Raw genomic sequence first — 22,719 nt, forward strand, 5'->3', positions numbered from 1 at the left:
ATCAAATGGACATGAGGCTATTTTTCAAATAGCTCTTCAGAAGTACGAGAAGCCTGCCAGTGCAAGATGCAGAAATGGTATGCTGGAAGTGAAGCTCTGCTGTACAATGCTGAAAATCTTCTAGTCCATGCTGCAGTCCACAGAACAACCCCCATCAAGAGTTGTACACTGGTATATTTTGGGAGAGGGTGTGAAAAGGTAAAAGGCAGAGGCATAAGCCTCACCACAATGGCTGTATCCTATTTTGCATCCTCTCACTATGAAGCCACAGAAGGGACTGGAAGACTGTTGACAAGAAGTGCCCACTTCTGGGAAATGGATTATGGAAAATAGCGGCAACTGGAACGATGCTCGGCTGTGAACATTGGGATAATGAACCGAGGAGGCTACGGGGAATGACCATTGTGGGACACAGTGTCTGAAATGATAGCGAAAATGAAGGGAGAAAAAAAGTTAATCAGGAGCTGACCTTAGGAAGCAGCAAGTTCCTGCAATGAGCTCATTCCTTCTCAAGTAAGCAGCAACAGAGGAGAGAGAAAGACACTGGGATGGGACCAGATATACAGCCTAGCCAGGTCAGTTAAGGGGGAAAGGGGAGGGAAGAACAGAAGAAAGAAGATAAGCAGGCCCCCTCACTGTGTCATACCAGAGCTACTGCTGCTGGAAAGGAGCCAGATGTGAGCTGGAGCATTTGCCTCTGCTTTTTTCCCCTCTCACAAAACCAAGAAGTGAAGCCACCAAACTTGGATGTCTACCTGAAATGCATACAGCTTTTGCTGACTATAAACCCCTACTCTAAATTACACCTAGCCTTGGCAAAACTCGTAATCAAAAGCACACAAGAGTAACTTAAAACATCCTCTTCTCTGGCTGAGTTTTTGTGCTGCCCTGAAGTGAGATTCATTCTTGGATCAGTGATTTCATAATCTAAAATACAAAACCCTTCAAAAAGAGACAAATATATAAAGTGGCAGTTGAGGACAGCAGAGTTATATTATTCCTCAAATTACACATTGCTTTTTCTTAGGTAAATTCCTTATCTGCCTTCTCCAAAGGCCCTCCTGCCAATTGAACACGTATTTCCCAGCCTAACACTCTTCAAAAGCAATTCTAAAATGTGTACCTATTTCTGTAAAATTTATCATGTATCAGCCTCAAATCATGCCCAAATAAGAATTGTGATTTTAAAAAATATTTCAATTCTCCGTTTTACAATATTCATTATCATACGCCAGCAAGTATCTTGTATGCGGTTTACAACTGGTCTCGTCAGCTACTTGCACTCAGTCTTGTGAAGTGAAGCAATAATTTAGCAACCTCAGCTCGTTTGTTAATGTCTCCCCTAACGTGACATCTAGTCGCACCCCAATTTCTTTATGGATGGATTTACACTTTGGTTCTGTCTTCCTGCACTTGAATAAGCATCTGACAGAAACACCCAACTGACCATTCACATACTTATTTTGAAGTGGTCAGTGAAATCTTGAGGAACGACTCCAAGAGCTTGAAATGGCCAAAAGCTAGTAGGAAATAAATCAAAACTTTGATACCTCCATACACCACAACTTAGCAACAAGAATGACAATTCAAGAATTCCCAATTAAACAGAAGACCACACATAAACAGAAAATTCAATTCTCATTACGATTTCACTCTAATAAACAGGCCTTGTAGTTTCTCAAAGGTTTTTTCTTTTTTTTTTATGAAAAGCATTTACAAAAATTGCTAGCTACCAAAAAAGAAATACTGCCTGAGAAGATAATGAAATTTTGTTTCATAGTTGACCACTACTTAGTGAATTAAAACCTATTGTTTTTAAATACAAGCAGCAATATTACAAGACTCCTTTATAGATCCAAAGACTACTATATCAAATAATAGCTACGATCTTATACAACAAAGCATAAATTTAACACTGCTTTCATTCCATTACCACCATGGCAGCATTGTAGCATTTTTTAAATTATACTTTTGTCCAAGTCACTATGTCAACAGACATGCCAGTCTGCTTCAAGCACCAAACAGCTAAAATGGAATGGCTCAACCAGCTAAGATGAATTCAAACATAAATTCTAGTAGTGCTTCACTTCACCTTTTGCTATTGTAGTCAGAATTTTGCTCTTTGTATTTCACAGAACAACAGAAAATAGTAGCCAGATCTTTGGGCTTAAACAGAATTTTGATTCCTTGCCTTTCAAGCTCTTATTACGCAAAGATGTAGGACGTCAAGAGATGACTCGCACAGTCTTGCCAAATACAATGACATTTCTTCTTCAAAAGACCTAAAGAAGTTGTGAAATGTTATTGCCAACACAGTCCATTGTAGGAGTTCATCCTTCCATTATTTTTAACTAAAAGTCTGGTTTTTTACCTCCCCCAACCACCATACCACGAACCACTTTAATTTTATAGATCGTACCAGCAAACCTTTACAAACCAATTGTTTAGTACAGGATTACATAAAAGCCCTCAAAGCTAAGAACACTGGCAACCCTTATCATTCATACACCTCACTGAGCACAATACCTCCAGAAGAGGCAGAAAGCATAGGTAGGTGCCTTCAGAACCAACGTCCATAGCTGATACTAGACAGAAGACACAGTGCTGCTAGACGCTTTGACTTTCTGAACATATGCATAAAGCCTCTTCCACATACCAATCAATCCCCCTTCACTCAGCAGGTGGAATTTGGAGTCTGTTCTGAACCTGACTCCCAATTAGCTGCACAGCATGGACACACAGCTTTAAACATACTAAGATTCATGCAGAGTTAATCACGCCGGAGGTGAAGCAGCCTATACACACATAGTGGTTTGCTGTCACGTAGGCAGCATGGCAACTGAACACCTTTCCTGCAGGCAAGACGTACACGTTAAACCCAGTGAGAAAAGGTTATTCTTATCCAGACCAACTCAAGTGAAGACAAGCATCACACTGCCTGTAAGCCAAACAATAAGTACACCCCATTGTCTTATACAGTATGTTAGAAGTTGTTTTTACTATTTCTTTTTCCCCAAAGAAAATATCAATGTAGATGTAGGTGATTAATACTTTATTTCATTTTTATATTTCAACTCTCAAGTAAATAACTGGATAGCCCTTCCTCTGAAGTCACACACGTTACTTCTGACAATGACTGCTTAGGTCCAACACCTCTGAAAAAGAGGCAGAATTACATTTGTCTCCTTTTTTTAAAAAGAAAAAAATAATGCAGAAATGTAATAAGTTCTTGAAGCTTACTAGCAAACATTACTAAAGGTATAGAAAGGAAAAAAAAAAGCCATTAAAAAAGTTTAACAAGGAAATAAATAGAAGATAGCCAAGTCACACTTCCTTTGCAGACTGTAGTGAAGTGTCTTCTCTAACCAAGACGAATTAGAAACGCTTCTATTATGCAAACTAATATTAAAGTTTATGGTTTGGGAAGCCAGGGATTTCCTACTGTGTTCCTAATAGCTGGACAACTAAAACTGCTTCACTGTTTACTTTATGATGCCACATTCATGATATGGCATAGCCTAAACATTTTCTTAAAAGAAAATAAGCCTTAATGAGTTAACCACACGCACCCACAGAAAGCCTGCTACCTGCCAGACAACCTCAGGCTCTACATTTTTTAATAATGAAATAGTTACTCATGCCATTACATAAATATTATTACATAATATCTCCTTTGTATGCAAAATTGGAACTACAATAAAATAGGTCCCACTATTTCAATATTGTATCTATTAATCCCACTCATCCACTTAAGAATTTGGAGCTGTAGATGCATCAGAGCACAACAGCTTTAATATCTCACATTCCTCTGTGCCTAAACAGAGAACGGACAGATAATTCTAAATAAAAAACCACAACCAAACCCAAAAAACAACAACAACAAAAAAATCTGTTCTACTATAATAGCTGGGTGAAGGGAAAGATACTGTTACTGCGCTTTTTTTATTGCATGTTTTTTGTCTTGCCTAACGTTTAATGTATATACTGGTACCTCATTTTCAACATATAAGTCAATAAAATATGCAGAAATACCTTAATTCCCAAGGTCAGCATTACACGATGTAACTATAAAGGGATCACAAGCAATGACGCTTAACATGTCTAACATCTCAGAGAACAGGGTTTTTTTTCCAACTTCACATTTAACGTATGTGTAAACTACAATAAACATGAGATACGTTTTCCTAAATACTAAATTCGTTAGAAATTTGTTATGACAGTCAGAAACATACTTGAGACGTGGGAAGACTATAACCATGAGTCCATAGAGAAGAGGCAACGAAGAAGCGGGGTGTGACATTAGGAAGTCCCGGGGGGCAACATGTGGCCAGCGGTTAGGACGTTCCCTTCTGCAGTGCAGCACCCATGCCTGTCGTTTTACGCGGTCTGTACCACGCTAGCGTAAGACCAAGACAACCCCCCCACTTTCTAAGTCCTGCACAAGTCTCACTCGTGACTACGGTCGAAGGTTTCCCCCCCTGTACGCTCACCCTTTCGCTATTCGCCCCGCAGGAACACACCTCCTGGTGTGCCGCCTTCACACCCCCCCCCCCCCCCCCCCATGCCCACACGCCGTTACTCTACCCTTTACAGGGATCGAGGGGGGGGGGGGGGCGCGGGGCCGGCGGCTACCCCCGGTGTTTGCACAGCTGCCGCCGCTCGCCCGGGGCAGGCCCCCCCCCGCGCCGCGCACAAAGCCCTGCCGGCCGCGGGCCCTGCTCCGCCCCGGCCCGCACCTGCGGCCCCCCACCGCCACCGGCCGGGGGTAGCCGGGGAAGGGGTGGTGGTGCGCGGCGCGGCGCGACACCTCCGCCCGCGGCGGCGACGGCTGCCGGGCTCCCCCGCGGGGACACCCGGGGCAGGTACCGCTCCTCACCGGCCGCCGCCGCCGCCCCGCGGTGTCCGGCTGGGCCCGGCGCGCTCCCTTACAGCCGCCGCTGGCAGGTGAGACGCGCCGCAGCGGCGGGGGGGGGTTGGGGGGGGGGGGGGTGCGACCCAGCCACAAAGAGCAGGAGCTGCCGCTGCCTCCGCCGCGGGGGGGGGCCCGGCGGCGGGCCCGGCGCCAGCAGGACCCGCGCCGCAGCGGGGCCGTCCCCGCCCGGCCGTCGAGCGGCGGGGCGGCGGCGACGACGACGGGGGTCCCTTACCTGCAGGGGTGGCGCCGAAGACTCTCACGACGGGCACCCGCCTGGTCGGGGCCTCTCGGAAGTGGGACTGGCAGGGGTCCAGGCCGGGCAGCGGGCTGCCCATGTAGTAGTCGGCAGTCACGATCCGCACTGAGAACATGTTGTTGGCCGCCGCCGCCGCCGCCGAGGCACGCACTGAGGGAGGGAGCGAGCGCGGAGCCCGCACGGCTCCCCCCGCCGCAGCGAGCGAGCGAGCGAGCGCAGCCCCCCGCCTGCCGATCCTCGCCCGCCCGCCCGCCGGCGCGCGCACACGCCCCGCCGGCGCGCGCGCAGCCTTCCCTCACACGCGCTCGCTCGCTCGCTCACTCACACAGAGAGAGGCGCGTGCGAGGGCGCGCGCCCTTCTCTGTCTGTCGCTGCTCGCTCGCTCGCGCTCCCTCTCCTCCTCCTCCTCCTATCCCCCCCCCCCCCCGCCGCCGCCGCCGCCGCCTCCTCCTGCTGCTGCTGCTGCTGCTCCGGGCGCGTGCGCGGCGGCGCGCGCTCGGCCGGGTCGCCCCCGCGGGGCTCTTAGAGCCCGGCCGGCCGCGAGCGCCTGACGGGCAGCGCGGGCCCGTCCCCCCGCAGCAGCGCGAACGCCTCAGCGGCGGCGGCGACAGCTCCCCGGCTCCGGGCTGCAGCTGTTGTTGCCATGATGATGATGTCACGGACGCAACCATTGGGGGAACGGGGAGGTGGACGGGCCGTGTGTTGGGGGGGGGGAAGAGGGGGGCAACGAGCGGGGGAAGTGTCACTCCCCCACACGCACACCCGCCCCCCCTCCCCCGTCTTTCGGGTGGGCTCGGCAGACGGGGCGCGAGTGCGCGCGGGCGTGGGGGAAACCTTTCCGATGCTTTACCCTCCTCCCCCCGGTGGCGGGAGGCGGCGGCGGGGGTGCTCGGTGATTCGGCGATCGGCCGCGCGGGCTAGGGTGAGGCTGCGGAATCCCGAGCCGCGGATGGGGCGGGGAGGGAGCGCTGCTGGGACACGATGGGGTTAAACTGGGTCGGCCGCCATTTTGGATGCCGAGCCGCCTCGCTGCGGGAAGGTGAGTCTCCGCAGGCTGCGGGGGCTAACAAAAAAAAAAACAACAAACCAACCCCAAACAACAACAGAAAAATATGGGGGGCGAGGGGGGAGGGTAGACGGGGAAACCTCCTGCCGCCGTTACTCACGGCGGGGGGCGCATAGCGGCACAGCGCTTCCGCCGAAGCCGGCGCCCCCTTTGGCGGTAACGGTCCCTGCGCGCGGGGGGCGAGGCCTGCAGAAGGGCGGCGGCGGTTGGTGCCGTTGCCGAGCGCGCGGGTGGTGGCGGGGCGGGGCCGGGCGCGCTGCGGCGGAGCGGCGGGGGCCGGCCCGCAGCCTGCCCGCCGCCCCTCCGGCCTCCTCCTCCTCCTCCTCCTCCTTCTTCTTCTTCTTCTCAGCATGCTCCACCATGGCGCTCCTCCCCCGCCCTCGCTCTCCCCACGGCCACCGCGTTTCTTTCTACACCTCCCCTGCCATGGCTGCCCCGTTACCTTCCTGCCCGCCCCCCCCCCGGGGGTATAAAGGTCGGGCTGGGAGCTGCCCCCCGCCGGTACTTGGCGGGGGTGAGAGAGCGGCCTGCTGTTGTACGGCGGGTCCTCTCCGGCTGGGGAGGGCCGCCCCGAGGCGGGGGTCAGGCTCCCTGCTTCTTGGGCCCCAGCAGAGAGACCTGCGTTAATCGGGAGGAAGAGAGTCCCGAGAGCTGGGTGCCTTCCTGCTCCCCGTCGTTAATTCGGGTAAAAATTCACGAGGGTTTAGGTTTCTCTTATTTGGCCCTTTAGGGGAGCTTGGTTTGCATTTTACCGCTCTCTCGTGCAGGTTTTCATGTCAAATGATAACAAAAAACATTGAGTTGGGATTCCTATTGCAGTCTCTTTGTCTCAGAGCTGAGGATTTGGGGGGAAAAAAAACTATCGAAAGAGTTGGCAGCGTGGAACATCAGCCTATAAAAAGGCCAAATATTCTTACATCTACTTAGAATGATATTGTTACATATGCGTGCAAGACTGGATGATATGAGACAAACGTACAAATCTATAAAATCTGACAAAAGTCCAATATGTAAAACATATGTTTCACATTTTGCTTACATATGTTTTGGTTTTAGATTTGAACAAAAGACAGGTCAGGCAGTTGCTACCCTTCATTTTTTCATTGTAATGAACAGGAAGCTTGCCTGTCTACTCAAGGGTAACTCGTTTCCTACTCTTTCTTTGTAAGCTGTTTATGTTCACTAGCTCACATCTGTTTTCCTCCTTAAACTCATTTTTATGCAAACAGAAAAAAAGTCGAACTACCTAGTTATCAAGAAATCTTGCGTCACAGACATAAGTAGTTGAAATAGGGTTGAAACCCAAACTATTTTCATTGTATCTAAAGAATAACTGAGCTACAACTTTAATTTTTTCACAGTTATTTACATTTGCAAGGCTAATATTTGGAAAACGTTTGGAACTGCAGGAATACTCTTATGAATACTGAAATTTCACAAAGGCTGATAAATCACTAGGAGGTTACTGGTGAAGCATGTTAAGAAATAGCATCTCTAACTCTTGTTATTTGAATACATTTTGAACTGGTGCTAAGCTAATACATTTCCCGCATTTTCCGTAGGACTTTGGTAGGGACACTGCTCTGCTCTTGTGTTAACTCTATTCTGTGCTCTGTTGTCTTTCTGTTCACATGGTCCTCTTTAACTTCCTGAGCATTGTATCTTCCCACCGCTGTTTATTTCACTGACGGCTTAATGTCTTTGAACACTGGCAGATGTGCTCTGGTGCCCCTTCCTGCATGAGTTTAAGATTACTACGACATCAGCAGTCCGCTTCTGTGCAAGGGGATACCAGTCCACTACTGTATTCTCTTGTCATATACATAGGCAGCAGAACATGATGTGCATCTGCACCTCAGCTGGGTGGGTACATAATCCAAGACATTTAAGCTACTGGAGGATTCCGGCTTTTTCTAAATGAGCGTGGTGCGTGAGGTGTAGGCGCAGGTTTGTATCTGGTAGTAGTCCTGCTGAAGAGAAAGCAATTGCCCGCAACAGAATAGTGTAGATAGCTGGAATAACTAGCTTTTTAGAAGCATACAGCAGGATTCACTAAAGCACATCATTCAGAGTCTTCTATTTCATTACAAAAAATTTTATGTTGTTTATTAAAATCAGAGAGAACCATGCTTTGAATTAGGAATAACTGTTGCAAACGGAAGGCAGCAGGGCTGAGACAAGAACAGTTGATACCTAACCTAGAGCCAGCTTCCTGTTCATATGAGGTATTAATTTGATTTCTGAAAGTGTTGAATGTTACTCTCAGAGAAAAAAATTAAGTGACTTCCCTTTTTGATGTAAGGAGCTTGATCCAAGTGGTAGTCTTACAGCCATGCAGACATTTATATGGAACTCACATGCTTTCTGAGCTGTGCCTTTTCAGTTTCCCTTCATTTCGTAGAGCGCACTTCTGCTTTCATTTTCTTCTTGCAGTCAAGTCAAGTTAGTCTGCAGGGTCACACCAAGGTAAGAATATATTTTCAGAAAAGGTTTGAGTCAGCACTGTCATGGGAGGTCCCCCTGCCCTCCTCCTCATGTCAGTGCAAGCATTTGAGTAGCTGCATAACAAATGGGACTCGGAAACTGATCCAGGTAAAAGTGATCCAACTGAAAAATATGGGTTAGTTTTAACCTAGATCAGGTCCCTGATCTGCCTTATTATGTAGGTGTGTGAGAGCCTGTGCTTGCACAGTGGAGGAGGCAGTGCAGGGGCTGAGCTTGAGCAGCAGCAAGAAAAAGAAAACACTTCTTCCAGCAGTCTTGGCTTGTGGTAGCTTAAGATCAGTAGTTCAAGTTGCTGAAGTCTAAAAGTCAGTTTAACCCTTACAGTAGATGACAGTCACAAAGCCTGTTTCTGAATTTCCTACATTTCAGCTTCTGTGTCAGGGTTTGTCTTTAGCACTTGTTTTATTTGTTGTTCATGCATCTACTGTATATAAATTTTCTTGTAGTTTATCCTTTATTACCTGAAAATGGTGCCATCCTCAGATGTCAATAATTGCAAAAGGAAACATCATGGTTAGAGGGCACTACCACCCATTTTCCCTGGTATCTCCAAACTCTGTATGTACTCTCTCTAAGAGGTTTCATCCAGTTTTCTGTTATAAAGCAAGTCACCCCCTTTCTCTGTTCCTCCAGTTGCTAAGCAGCAGCTGTTTTCCCCATTAGCCAGCTATGTATTTGCATGAAAATAATCAAGCTTGAATATATAACTGCTTCTAATCATGCACAGTTAAACAGCTGTACAATAAAAATTTGAGTAGTAATAGTATTAGTTATCACCATAACTGATGACTGTCGTAAAAGTTAGAATTCCTCTATAGAGTAAATCAATATAGTTTTGCCTTTTTTTTTTTGAACAAAAGGCACATCAGTTTTTTCTTTCTCTTAATCCTTACTGTGTACCTACTTTTAAGAAAAAACGGTCACAAAACAGTATCTGCAATTCACAAAAAATTTATAAATGCAAATATGAGCAGACACAGAATCATCTAGTGACTAAACATGATGGGGCCAGGGAAAAGCCACATTTTTCAAATATCTAATTATAGTAGCAGGATGCAACAGAATTTGATGATAAAAGTTTAGACTATAACACAAAGGTAGAATTTCGAACAGTACATCTTAACTTCAAAACTGACTTCTCTATCCGTGTTTGAGTTCCTATTGATTTCCAGGATGTTCAGTATTTCTGAGGTCTATGGTCTGAAATCTTGGAGTGCTCTCTCAGTCTGGGGATGCCCTGGATTTATCCAAATTATATTTCAGAATGAGGGCTGAGTGTGGCCCGCATATTCTCAGGTGTTGATTTTTCAGGTGACAGAAACATGGTTTCTGCAGGGAGAAAACCTGGGCACGCGGATCAGGAGTAGTATGTGGTCCACCCAGTTGGTATCCTGACGTAGACAGTCAAGCGTCTGCATTACACTGGAAGTTTATTTCCCGGTGTGCCCCACAGACTAAGTGAATGAAAAAAGGCTGAATCTTTAGACTAAAATATTTGGTGCTACGCTGTGTAATTTTGGACTGCCAAACCTGTATGTACTTTGCCACATACACGAATCCATAGTCTCATGTTAGGCTCTCGGGCTCCCTAAACGCTCAGTGCAAGAAGTAGTCCTCTTAGTCCGCAAAAATGAGTACACTGGATGAGAAGCTGTCTAGAAATGCTGAGAAAGTATAAACTCAACATTACCCTGCCCAAAGGAGTAAGGCTGAAGTCCTCTCTCAGGATTCTCAGTTTGGAGTCCTCTCCTAGAGTTAGGTACCTAAGCAAGTACAACTTTTATCTTATCTGGGAGATAAAAGAACAGGGAAAGATAGCTCTTCCAAGTCGAGCAGATCTGGGATTTGAAAACAGGTTTGCATTTCACATATGAGTGCCTTAACAGTAGGTTAATGGATGAACTAATGCACCTATGGTAAATATTCGGGAAGATTCATTTCTGGTGGTCTTTCATGTTTTAAGAATGCTTATTAAATCACATATCATAGGCAAGGTACACAGGAGGATTCCTCATATAAGAGTCATGACAAGCCTTGTTCTACTCCAGTTAGTTAGGCCCATTTATGCCAGAATTTGAGGCAACATTGTACATGCCCATCATACCAGCAGAAAGTCAAGTACTGTCTGGATGTTATCAGATAAAAACCTAGGACAGCATGTGAACAGCAAGGAATTGAGCAACTTGTGGATACCAAACTGGCCTAAAGTGCCACTTAGGCTGCTGAATTCATTCGTGGAGGTAACTGTGCTTTGTAAATAATGCTTAAGATCCTAATTCATGAGATTTTATTTTTTTTTTCTCAGTGAAGAGATGCAGGCTAGGCAATAGGCTCTGAAGTGTAATGTAGTCAAATTCTGACAGAACCAGGGCAGTCACTATATTTAGTCAATGGCCTTACACCAACAATGTCTTACCACTAGAAACCTGATGGGAAAATTAACCTAGGTCTCAATTATGAAAATATTAGAAGTATCAAAGCAGTCTTTTAGCAAAGACTCTCAATAAACCTATCAGGGCAAGAATGGTGCCATGTGATTGGAAAGTAAGGTGTATTTGAAGGAGAGCCCAAGGAAGTGTTACATGCAACTGTTGCAGTATATGGCACATAGGAAACAAATTATAATGTAGGATAAGCAAAGGCATAGAAATAGCAAAAAATGTAACTTTGGTGTAGTAAAGGTAGATTTTGTTGGGGTAACTGGGTAGTTTTGTGATAAAATAATCAATTTCTTGACAAAGGAAATGAAGGAGATTTAATCTGTACTTCATAAAAAGATTCAGTATAGTGCCATATGAGAAATGAAGTAGAATACGTAACATAAAGAATTGCTAATGGGAAATGACAGTGGATTGTGTCAAAAAAAGAACTATAAAACTGGAAGCTGGCTACAGGCAGAGTCCGCCCATTTAATGTCTTTAGCGTAGTCCTATTTAGCATATAAATAAAAGTTACTGGTAACCTTAAGTTTGGAGGAGAACAAGCATATCATATAGGAAGGATTGTGTGGTTTGGATTGGAATAATAGGAATGTCATAACATCTTGCATAGGAAAGGCAAGATTTTGCACTTTAAAATTGCTAAGAATTTTCTGCTCTGAACTAGAACGTCAGAAATGACAGAAGAAGAGATCTGGGAGTCAGGGTAGTATGAATCTATCCCCATGATGGGTCCTAAAAGATAAGTACAATCCTAAACTGCATGAAGTGAGTTATGTCTATCAAAGCAAGTGATATATCGATATGATTATACATCTTCATCATACCTTATTTGGACTATTTTTTAAGTCATCAAAAGGGATGAATTTAAACTAGAAGAGGTACAGAGTGGGGTTCTAAAAATGATCATGGATGTGAAAAGCCTGTTTTATCAAGAAGATAAAAATAAGTTGGCTTCATCTAGAAAAACAAAAGATGAAAGAATATAAGTGAACTTTGTAAGTATATCTGTAACTTTGGAGTAAGCAAGAAAGAAAAATTATTTAAGCCAAAGAGCAGTGTTGATGTAGAATGATTAGATATAAACTAGAAATTAACTTGCCATGAAAGAAGGTTTCTAACCAATGGAGGAATGAATTTCTTCTCTCGGTGAAAGTAGGAGGGCAGAGCATTTTAGCAAGTTTTAATATGGAAGTTGATGAGATTATGAAAAGGCTTATATGATATTTGCTGGTTATCGCACATGACTGCACCTGATGATCAAAATTCTAGAAGAATTACATGTAGTTCCCTGAACATTTCAACAGTGGGTTCCTCTAATTGATGCAGACAATTTACCCATTAGGATAAATGAGTATTCATCATCATTGTACAAAATACATTGTATACCATGAATATGGTATAGCTTTCTGTTTCAGAAAACCTTGACTGTAGCACAAATGCAACCATTACAACACGTATTGTGGCCATATGTATATGTTCATATCTGTAAATGAGTTGTGTATATGCATTCACATACATAATGTTTATCTGAAAATGCAAAGTCGCCTTTGACCATTTTTGTTTCCTGGGTTGTATTTGCATTTAGCAACTTCCATTTCAAACAGAAGTTTTGATTGAAAGTTATTCAATTTTTTGTTTTGAAAGTAATAATTTTTTTTCCAACATTTTCAGGTCTTGCCGTTGCCTCATATCAGAAAAACCTACCGGTGAATGTGCATACAGGAAAGTGCATAAGTATTCAAGAAAATAATATTACCTGAAATATAAAAATTAATAAAGAATTACACGTGTAACAATGTAGGACTATACCACTTTTTCTTTAAGTTGATAAAATGTATTTAATTGAGAGGCAACATATGCATAAGGTAGAGAAAATTATCAGTAAACACTTAATTTTAATTCTAAAGATGAGATTCCTGGTCTGTTCTGTGCTGACAGAATTCTGCATGTCAAGAACGGATTGAGGTTCCCTCCCATTCTGGGAGGATGACCTACTATCAAGAGCGAAATGTTTATATGATTGCATAAGGAATTAAGTTTAGTATAACAAGAACATACACATTGTTGGGGAACAGTTAACAGTATAGTAATAAGTGAAGTTTAGTGATTGGATATATGACAATGAGAATTTCGTAGATGAAATTTGATTAAGATGAACTGATTAAGTCTTAGATAAGGAATAGTGCTAGAGCTGGTTTTGAGTGGCATTGCTGAATCAGCATAATTAAAAAACCTGATGTCTAGTGCTTTGGTCTAATGACTATAAAAGTTGGATATGGACTTAAAAGAGAAAATTGTGTGTAATGGCATATAACACTTGAACATTAATACTGTTTGTGGGAATGGTATGTTCAACAATGAGAGTTTCTGGCAAGTAGTGGAGTATAAAGGGAAAAATGGTTGAGCATTTGAATAGCTTTTGTTGTAAAAATAAAAGTAATTGGTTTATTTTTACAACAGAGCTGCCAGTTGAGGCTGCATGCGGTTGATCCTTCCATCATCTCTGCATGTATACATATCCCTACCAAACTCTGAAATTTCTATTCCATATGATGCAGCACAGGTAAATGGTTGTAAGAATTGTTTCTAAACAGGCAAGCGAGACATAATCTTTCATATTCTAGTTCTAATAAACAGCTGAAGCATTTAGTTGAAACTGTCAACTGAGAAATGTCTGGTGTGAAGAGAGTTAGCCCAAATGGTTCAAATAGTAAGTAATTAAAAAGATGACATAATGGAAAATTTTCAAGTACTATAACTGCCAAAAGCCCTATCAGTCTCCTATAACTTATGTAGCCAAATATACATGAGTATGTGGTTATTATTTGAATTTTTGTTGTTTTAAAATGTGAAATGTGTTTCTGTGAATGAATCACAGAAATGGGGCTGGATGGTAAGTGGTGAAATCCATTTAATTTTAGATGCTATATTTGTAGTTATAATGTAGCCTGACTTACGGGAGGCATTCCTCATTCATGCATCAGACAAAGTGAAAGAAACCTCAGTCCAATATGTAGATCACAAACAGCCATCTGTTATCCAAAAGGAGAGAGGAGTATTGCCATAAGAGTAAACTTAAAATGTTTTAAGATTAGATTAGGGATGGCAGAGCTCCATTAAATGCTTTGTCCATATCTGTCAGCATTGATCCCTGTAATATATGAACGTATATCTTATGCTGCAGTTTCAGATATCTACTGTTTTTTTCTATTACAACAATTACCTGTAGTTTGGAACTCAGTATATCTTTCCTGTATTGTCTAAATCTTTCTGTTCCTAATTGAGTATGTATATATAACCTCTTATCACCTTGAATAATTATTATTCCTTCTTGGGGTTTGTTCCTTTGAAATAGTTTTCCAGAACAAACTGAATGTTAAGAAGGAAGCATTTTGAACTTCCTACTTGCTTAGCTTGAGCAAGTAAGGTAACACTTGTATAGGTTTGTAACATTTCCTTTTGAGTCTTTCCAGCTCCCAAAGAATTTCTGTTATTTTTATGTGAATTCCATCCAATTTGCAGAGATCTGTCTCGTAATATGCCTAGTACTCATTGGTGAATTCCAGGCGTGGTTGTAAAGAGCGTGGATGAAGAATTTATGGTTTATGTCCAGAGAGTTTTTTACTTTGTTTCAGGCATCCATATGACCTCTATGTGTAGGGCAGAATTAATTACTTGACCGTATTAATGTCTGGTCCACCAAGAGGCTTGAAGGACTTTGTTAGTTGTCCACAAATAAAATGTTCTACAGTCTGCCCTACTGCTGTATAAAAACTGTTACCTTCATGCTCTAGGATACAGTGCTTCCAAGAATGCAAGTCAAATCTAGATTAGTCTCTTTGTTGGTACTCTGTTGCAAATCTATTTGTAGTTCCTGCTTGCTTGTTATCCTTAGATCCTTTACAAATATTATGCCTTTGGGGTATTTCCATCCTATTGAATATATTCCAGAATCTGTTCCAGAATATTTGTCTCAGTCATTTCCATAGCAGTAGCTTGTTTTTTCATGTACTCAATTTCATTTTACTGTTTTCTGACTGCATTTCAGCCACACTAAGTTACTTTGAGGTGTATCAGTGTCCTCAAAGTTGTCTGCATGGTGGCCTCTCAGGGATTAATGAAGATGTCAAATAAAACAGGGCCTCACAACAGTTCCTGTGGCACCACGCATATAGACAGATTGCTACTTATCCTTTTTCCTAGGATTCTTTTATTTGCTGTCAGTTTTCACAGTTTTATCTTGAGCCCTACAATAGTCACTGTTTTCCTTAAGCTTCAGAATTTTTACATGGTCATTGTGTCTTTGTACCTCTTGTTCAGCATCATAGTCTATCTAACACATTCTGAGTGATTTTTGAGGTTTCATGAGAGTGCCAAATGCTTTCGTAAACTTGAATTATGTAATATCTAAAGATTTCCTTTGGACTGTGTATTTTGTTCTGGCTTTTGGGGAAAGTGTTGATGTTTGGTTTATTATAGGCTAAATATTGCCTAGTATTTTGTTGTCCTTTAAGGCTGACATTTTTGGGCTTGTGTGTCCTGAAATTGTTTAGTGTAGTTTAGAATTTCAAAGGCGGTGCTCTTATCTAGATGTTTAAAAACCTAATTTTGTGACTACTGAAACCTAGTTTCAAAAATGTTCATTTACTGAGGACTTTTTGCTAGCATTCTTCTTTGCCCAGTACTCGCATTGAAGGGATGATATTATTACATTATTATTATTATTATTACATATTGAGATGATATTATTATCATTATTTTGTTATTGTTATTAATCTACCAATTCTAGTAGTACCTACTAAAGGATGACACTGAAAATGCAGGCCCCATCAGCACACAGATCTACCTCAACAATTTTGGAGTCTTGCAAATAAAATTAATTTTCATACCAGTATATTGGTCATTTTATATATCAAAGCATGAGATAGGTACAGTTGGAGATACAAACTTGGGAAGAAAACAAATTTATAGAGTAGATCTGCTAATCTAATGTGATAGGTTAATTGAAGTTAGGAAAAATTGAAAGGAAAGACACCATGATTCCGTTTCCAGATTCTTGGGGGGAAAATTGTGTGTGTTGCTTATAGACTCCTAGTCGAGTACAGAAATCGGATACATTCTCTCTGGAAGCTGTGCAGTTAAGTGACTGAGACTGGATTCTGTTATAATATGGTGCGTGTTTCCTGCTGTCTCTTGAGTAATCTTGCAGCTGCTTTAGTTAGAAAATCAGTAATACTTGTTTTTGTCCACAAGCAGGAACTTGATGACTTGGCTAATAAGATTATACAACACTGCCCCCAAAATCTGTAAAGTATTAAGCACTATGCCATAGTCCAGTCTCCCCACCCACTGCACCTCCACCTTCCTTTTTCTATGCTACTTTTTAAACTATTTCGTGGAGACAGTATTGTGCATAGCTGTTTCTCTGAGGACAGCACTTGGGCTTTTGACCTATTTCATTTTTTTTCTCTAATAATTAATGATGTGATAATACTTAAGTGATGTGTTCACATTAGGACCATGCTTTTTTCAAAGAAAATGATTGTTGAGTGAAAGTACGAATATGCAGGGAAAAGTAGGAAATGATTATGCTGTAAAAATAACTTTAAAAGAGTCTCAGATTGTTCAGAGAGGGAAGAGAGCCTTCCAAGGAGTGATCACATTCTCACACTTGGCTTTAAACACATTCTTTATCTTTAAAAGGAAACAGAAGAGAATCAGTCAGTAAATCAAATGTAGTTGTGGGCTTGTCTGCAAAACCATATCATTCTGAAATAAGGCATTAAGACTGGACATTTGAAGCAAGAATTGTCAGTGCCAAGACTTCTTGTGCTTTGAGAAAAATGGGCATGTCTTTCATTAAACAATACCTTTCCTGCATCCCCTGATTGTTTTTCTTCATCATTGTCTCTAAAGATAGCAGTTATGGTGGCTCTGGGTGAATCTTTAGGTGCACATTAAAAATGAGACTGTATTTTTGTGCTGTAAGGAATAAGCTTTTAAAATCACTAAGATTTTTTTAGTATCTATTTGTTTGAAAAGGAAATTGAATTTCTTACCAAAAAATCTCCACCTTTTTGTAGTTGTAGTTAGAGAAAAAAATGTGTTTAAAGACCATGTTCTAGCTGCAACTTTTTAAACCTGTTTTGTGATAAAGATTTCACTACCAGTAACCTGAGTTTCTCTCTATTGCTGCAGCATGAAATTACTAGTCAGTTCCCTTATTTCTTCTTTTCATGACTGGCACAGAATTGCTTTTTGCCTGGAGTACTTCAGAAATTGCTTATTTTAAACAAAAGAAATCAACAGCATCCATGTTTTTCAAGCTCATCCAGGGTAGCTTTATCTTTTATCACACTTTGAAAGTATTAGCATTTTTTAAATTAAATAGTTCTGTTTTGAAGTAAATTTCGCTCAGATAAAGAGAAAATACAGCAGTAGTTGCCAAAAGGGATAAAATGCACTACCTGGAAACATATCCTTTATTTCTTACGTTCTGACAGAAAAGGAGATGAATGAGCATGTTAGAGGCACAATGTTTCTGTAAATATTGTATTGTTGTTAGCATGATTTATTTCTATGTCCCCAATAAAAACAAAACTTTTAAAGCTTATTTTAATTTAATTGTGTAGAAATTGATAACACTGCTACTTCAAAGGTTCAAAAATTCCGAATGATTTGGCATGAACTGTACTGTGACAGTAGAATTCATAATTTCCTCGTTGGCTTCTTCGTAATGTTCCTTACCATATATTACATCTACACTGTGAAATAAAACAGGGCTAGAGAGACTGCTATGTCCCTCTGCCTCCGAATGCTGTCCCCTGCGCAGTGTGGGAGCACTGTTTCAGATGGTACTAGTTGTTATGGGCCTAAACTGCCACACAGCGTGCTAGCAGCTTAACAGCGTGGGTGACGAGCAAGCTGGTGTTCAAGCTTATTCCTTGGTACCATTTTACTAAGCAGTGTAGGCAGAGCAGCAGTGTCTCAGATGAGGTTTTTTAAATGTGCCAATTTGCCAAATTCAGAACAAGACCTTTAGGGTTATTCAGCTCCACTGATTTCTTTCTTTCCTAAGTGCTTCAAATACATTAATTACTTTTCATAACATCTAAATAAATGAGTAAGAAGGGCCCTCGCTTAAGAGTCCTTTAGTCCCTGCACTCAGTACTACACATGCAAGCTATATAATTACTGTTTAATGAAAAACATAAGCAGGCCTAGGAGATTAAAGCTTCCTTATTCTTTTTGGCCTCTAAGTCTTCCATTCCTCAGTGCTGGTTGGCAAAGACCCAAGCTGGAGGTAAGAGATGCTTCACGTGCAACCACCTGCTGATAGGGGCACTCTCCTAGGAGACAAGAGAGTCTGGTTTGGTGTCCTTCAAGCAATGGAAAGCCTAGAATCCAATCTACTATTGCCTCTTCAGCTGCTATTGAATAATGCGGTGTCCTAACCACTCTGCTGCTACGTAAGGGTATGCAACAGAGGTATGTGTCCCGAAGGAGGGGGACACACCCTTAACCTTTGCCAAGACGTAGTTCTAGAAAAGCTCTTAGGCAGCAGATGTAAATTTGTGCCTGATGACTGACCTAAATTTCGCCAAGGAGGGAGACAAGAGTGAACAGCAATAAATGGCCTTCTGTAACCAGCTGTCTGAGCTATCACAAGTATATCTCCGGTTGAAACTACTAAGAATGCCAGAGTTCTGGTGCATTTCTGTTGCTAGGTACTGCTGTTGGAGGACTAAACTCGCTAGCTCCATACATTCACCCATCTTTGTTGGTCGGTTGGTGAGAATAGCAGTGTTCTGTATGCCGTTCGCATGGGCATAAATGGCTACACAAAGGACAAAGTTCTAAAGAATTAGGTCAGTAGGTTTTATATCTAATTAGGCCTCTAATCCTACAAACCACTTATGGTTTTGCATTATTATATGTTCATTGTGTCTTAAATGGAAGTACTCATTTGAGTGAAGTTATGGGTGTAATTGCATGCAAGATCCAATCTGGGCAATCGCATTTTAGCTTATTATTCATACTGTAGCACTGTTACAAATCAGGTATCTCTGATGTTACCCCTTGCCCAGTCAGGGTGAAGGGGTATCTGAAACTGAATATGTTTCTGTGTAATGGCTTGCACTCCATTTCCATGCCTATCCAAACCAAGCACTTATGCAAAGGCATGTCATAGTGAGTATTTTAACTGTTGAGTTAAGAGAGTCATAAGGCATGGATTTTCAATGCCGAAGGTCATGAGGCTGCAGTTTCACTGGCTTATGTGCTGCATTTGCATGGACAGATATTCCGACAGTTAATGGTAGTGCAGAATGCTTTAATGATTTTCATTTGCATCAAGCTGTTCTCACCTCTTAGGAACATAATGGATAAATAAAAGAGGCCTTTTGTTTGCTCTTCATGAAAGTTAGCAGTGATTAAGTGGTGCTAAGGGAACAGACTCATGCTCTCATTTAAAAAAAAAAACAAACCAAAACCCAACAACAAAACTGCCCATCAAAGCTGACTTCAAAGTGACCTACTTCATTTTGATTTAAAATGGCACTTGAATAATTTATTTTAATGCTATGCACATTTCCTAACTCAAAACACAGAACTGGTCACTCCTAACTGAAAATACAGAAATAGTTATTACATCAGACACAAAATACTCGTAATTTGTTAAGGTACTCTTTATAGTGTTGAATTACAAACAAAGCTATATACACTTAGATCAGTATTTCTTCCAAATGGATTCAGCAGTCACTTTCTTTATTAAAAATTACATCCAGAACGTAGTTGTGGGCAAATTGATACTTTTTGCACTATACTATGGTGTTTCACAAGAAAGTCCATGCCAGTGGCTTGCTAGAGAAAATCTTGTCATGATTCCTTAAGGTGTTTCCTCTAAGTTTTATTCTTAGATGTAGAGCCTCCCTGTGGAAGATTTCTCCAAACCTTCCTGGAATATGGCATATTCTCCTAAAGGTATAGACTTCCACACTATATCTTGGCCCTTTGCAGTTCAGCATCAGCTTCTCGGGCTCCTCTGCCATGGATCAGCTCAAAAGCCCGTTCTTGAAAAGGGCTCAAAGGAAGTTAGCATAGGCTCTGGATATGTTATATTTTTAGACATTTTCTGAAGGATTTCATGTGCAGTTTAGTCTCTTTCAGTGTAATCTTGAAAAAAATCTGAGTGGCCTTCATGGCTCTTTGAGAATAAAGCTTTGTTCTTAAACACCTTTGTGTCAGAATGGTCACACCTAAATTTTTGTTCCTAATTTATAGGCACACACGTCATGATTCCATTGCCCTGATTTAAGCATTGGCAGCACAGTGCCAGTATTTTATGATTATATTTTTCTAAATGCGTTAGAGTTTCAACTTTATGTATCAGATTGAGAAGCACAGTCAAGACACTCCATATCCCAAATACCCTAATTTCAGTAGTCTCCATTTAGGGTACAAGGGTACAATGTTCCTGATAGCAGCTAGGATGAAGAGGCTTTCAAGTACTTAGGCCTTTTCTTTTCGGTTAATAACTTCCAGTCCTTGCAGTTTCTAACCTCCTGCCTTTGAGATAGTGATCTTGAGTACTTCTTCTGGCATTCAACTTCTCTCTCTCAAGCTTGTGTCATTTAAATCAAGATACAGAACTTGACTTCATGTATTTGGAATACCCTCCATTTTCATGGAATTAATAGGATATTTGGGGAACACAGAATATGCAAATTCAGACCTGCTGAATACGTAATTTTTATGGCCCTTCTGTTTTGTATTGGCTTTGTAATTTGTCCAGTGTTTGACTGAGGGCTAATTAAATTACTGAATTTACAATGAGAATATATTAGTCCATCCTTCCCTTCACTGATTTTTATTCTTTACTCCTCCAGTTAATTTTCTTTTAAATCTGCCTTTGTGTTCTCAGTGTGGCATAAAAGGACTAGTCAACGGCCTGAATACAGGGGCAGTTGAGGGAAATTTCCATCTGCAATCAATCTCCCCACTGCAGGAGGAATGCTGGATATCCTTACATGTACAATAAAGATGGCTGAATTCAGTGATCACTCCCTGACCAGCATAACAATTTCTTAGAAATTTGTGGCAGGTTGGGAGAGCAAGGGTTTAGGATTACATCTAAGAAGAGATCTGTGCATGCGAGGGTATGACTCTCTATCTTGGGTTAGGAATAATGATCTATTTGGACGTATGTGTAATTGTCCTGGTTTCAGCTGGGATAGTTAACTGTCTTCCTAGTAGCTGGTACAGTGCTATGTTTTGAGTTCAGTATGCGAAGAATGTTGATAACACTGATGTCTTCAGTTGTTGCTCAGTAGTGTTTAGACTAATGTCAAGGATTTTTCAGCTTCTCATGCCCAGCCAGTGAGAAAGCTGGAGGGGCACAAGAAGTTGGCACAGGACACAGCCAGGGCACCTGACCCAAACTGGCCAACGGGGTATTCCATACCATGGGACGTCCCATCCAGTATAGGAACGGGGAAGTGGGGGCAGGGATTCGCCGCTCGGGGACTGGCTGGGTGTCGGTCGGCGGGTGGTGAGCAATTGCACTGCGCATCATTTGTACATTCCAATCCTTTCATTATTGCTGTTGTCATTTTATTAGTGTTATCATTATCATTATTAGTTTCTTCTTTTCTGTTCTATTAAACCGTTCTTATCTCAACCCACGGGTTTTGCTTCTTTTCCTGATTTTCTCCCCCATCCCACTGGGTGGGGGGGAGTGAGTGAGCGGCTGCGTGGTGTTTAGTTGCTGGCTGGGGTTAAACCACGACAGTAATTTCAGTGTAAAGTAAGATGCAAAGTGTCTTCACACATGGAAATAAGATCCATTACTGACAATGTATTTCAGTACATGTAGATAAAAATGTGTTTTACATGTATTATCAGTGTAGGTTTTTTGCATTTTGTGTGTTTACAGCCTCACAATGGCCTTGATCATCTTGATCTTGGTTTTTAGTCATGCACTTACGTGCAACACATGGAAATATAGCTTACTAAGTATATATGACTAAGGAGATACTCCAGAAACAAATCCTAGAAGTGAAGGTGAAGCATTGCAGCTGATCCTGACAGAATTACAGCAACTCCTTGCTGTAGTGGGAAAACTTTGTTCAAAACTAAAAATGTTCTTATGGTTTTAATTGAGTGGCAGAAAATTACTTCTGTGTGGTCATCCCTGCTAAGAGATTCTTTAAAACCAACATTTTCCATTTTTCCTTGTTTATTTCTTTCTTGGCTAGTAGTTGCCTCCATGAATTGGATTTATAAACTATGAATCTAAGGAGGATAAAATGTTTTCTGGAGAATTTGATCCAGATGTATATTACGATTTCAATAAATACCTTTTAAGTATTTAGGGTGAAGAAGGTTTTTGGGGGGTTTTGGGTTGGGGTTTTTTTGGTTTTGTGTTTGGTTTTTTTTTTAATATCCTAGTTAACTTAGAAGCAGCCAAACTCTTGCTGTGTAAAACTCCAGGAAAGTCAATAGTATTTCAGCAGGGATTCATGTGGCCCTTGGGTTT

At 41.8% G+C, this 22,719-nt stretch overlaps 1 protein-coding gene and 1 long non-coding RNA gene across 2 annotated transcripts in view; one reads left to right on the top strand and one right to left on the bottom strand.

The window, feature by feature from the left end:
- REV3L (REV3 like, DNA directed polymerase zeta catalytic subunit) overlaps positions 1-5,412 on the bottom strand; it is a 127,254-nt gene extending 121,842 nt beyond the window's left edge. Inside the window, exon 1 of the mRNA XM_052781272.1 lies at positions 5,148-5,412. Within this exon, the coding sequence (XP_052637232.1) occupies positions 5,148-5,286 (139 nt within the window). The 5' untranslated portion in view covers positions 5,287-5,412. The remainder of the gene's footprint in view (positions 1-5,147) is intronic.
- Positions 5,413-5,627: 215 nt separating this feature from the next.
- Positions 5,628-21,390, top strand: LOC128139209 (uncharacterized). Its single transcript, XR_008234277.1, has 3 exons — positions 5,628-6,210; positions 12,855-12,895; positions 13,644-21,390. It is a non-coding gene; the product is annotated as an uncharacterized LOC128139209 (long non-coding RNA).
- Positions 21,391-22,719: the final 1,329 nt, after the last annotated feature.

This window comes from Harpia harpyja, chromosome 3, assembly GCF_026419915.1.
Source record: "Harpia harpyja isolate bHarHar1 chromosome 3, bHarHar1 primary haplotype, whole genome shotgun sequence".
NCBI classification, from domain to species: Eukaryota; Metazoa; Chordata; class Aves; order Accipitriformes; family Accipitridae; genus Harpia; species Harpia harpyja.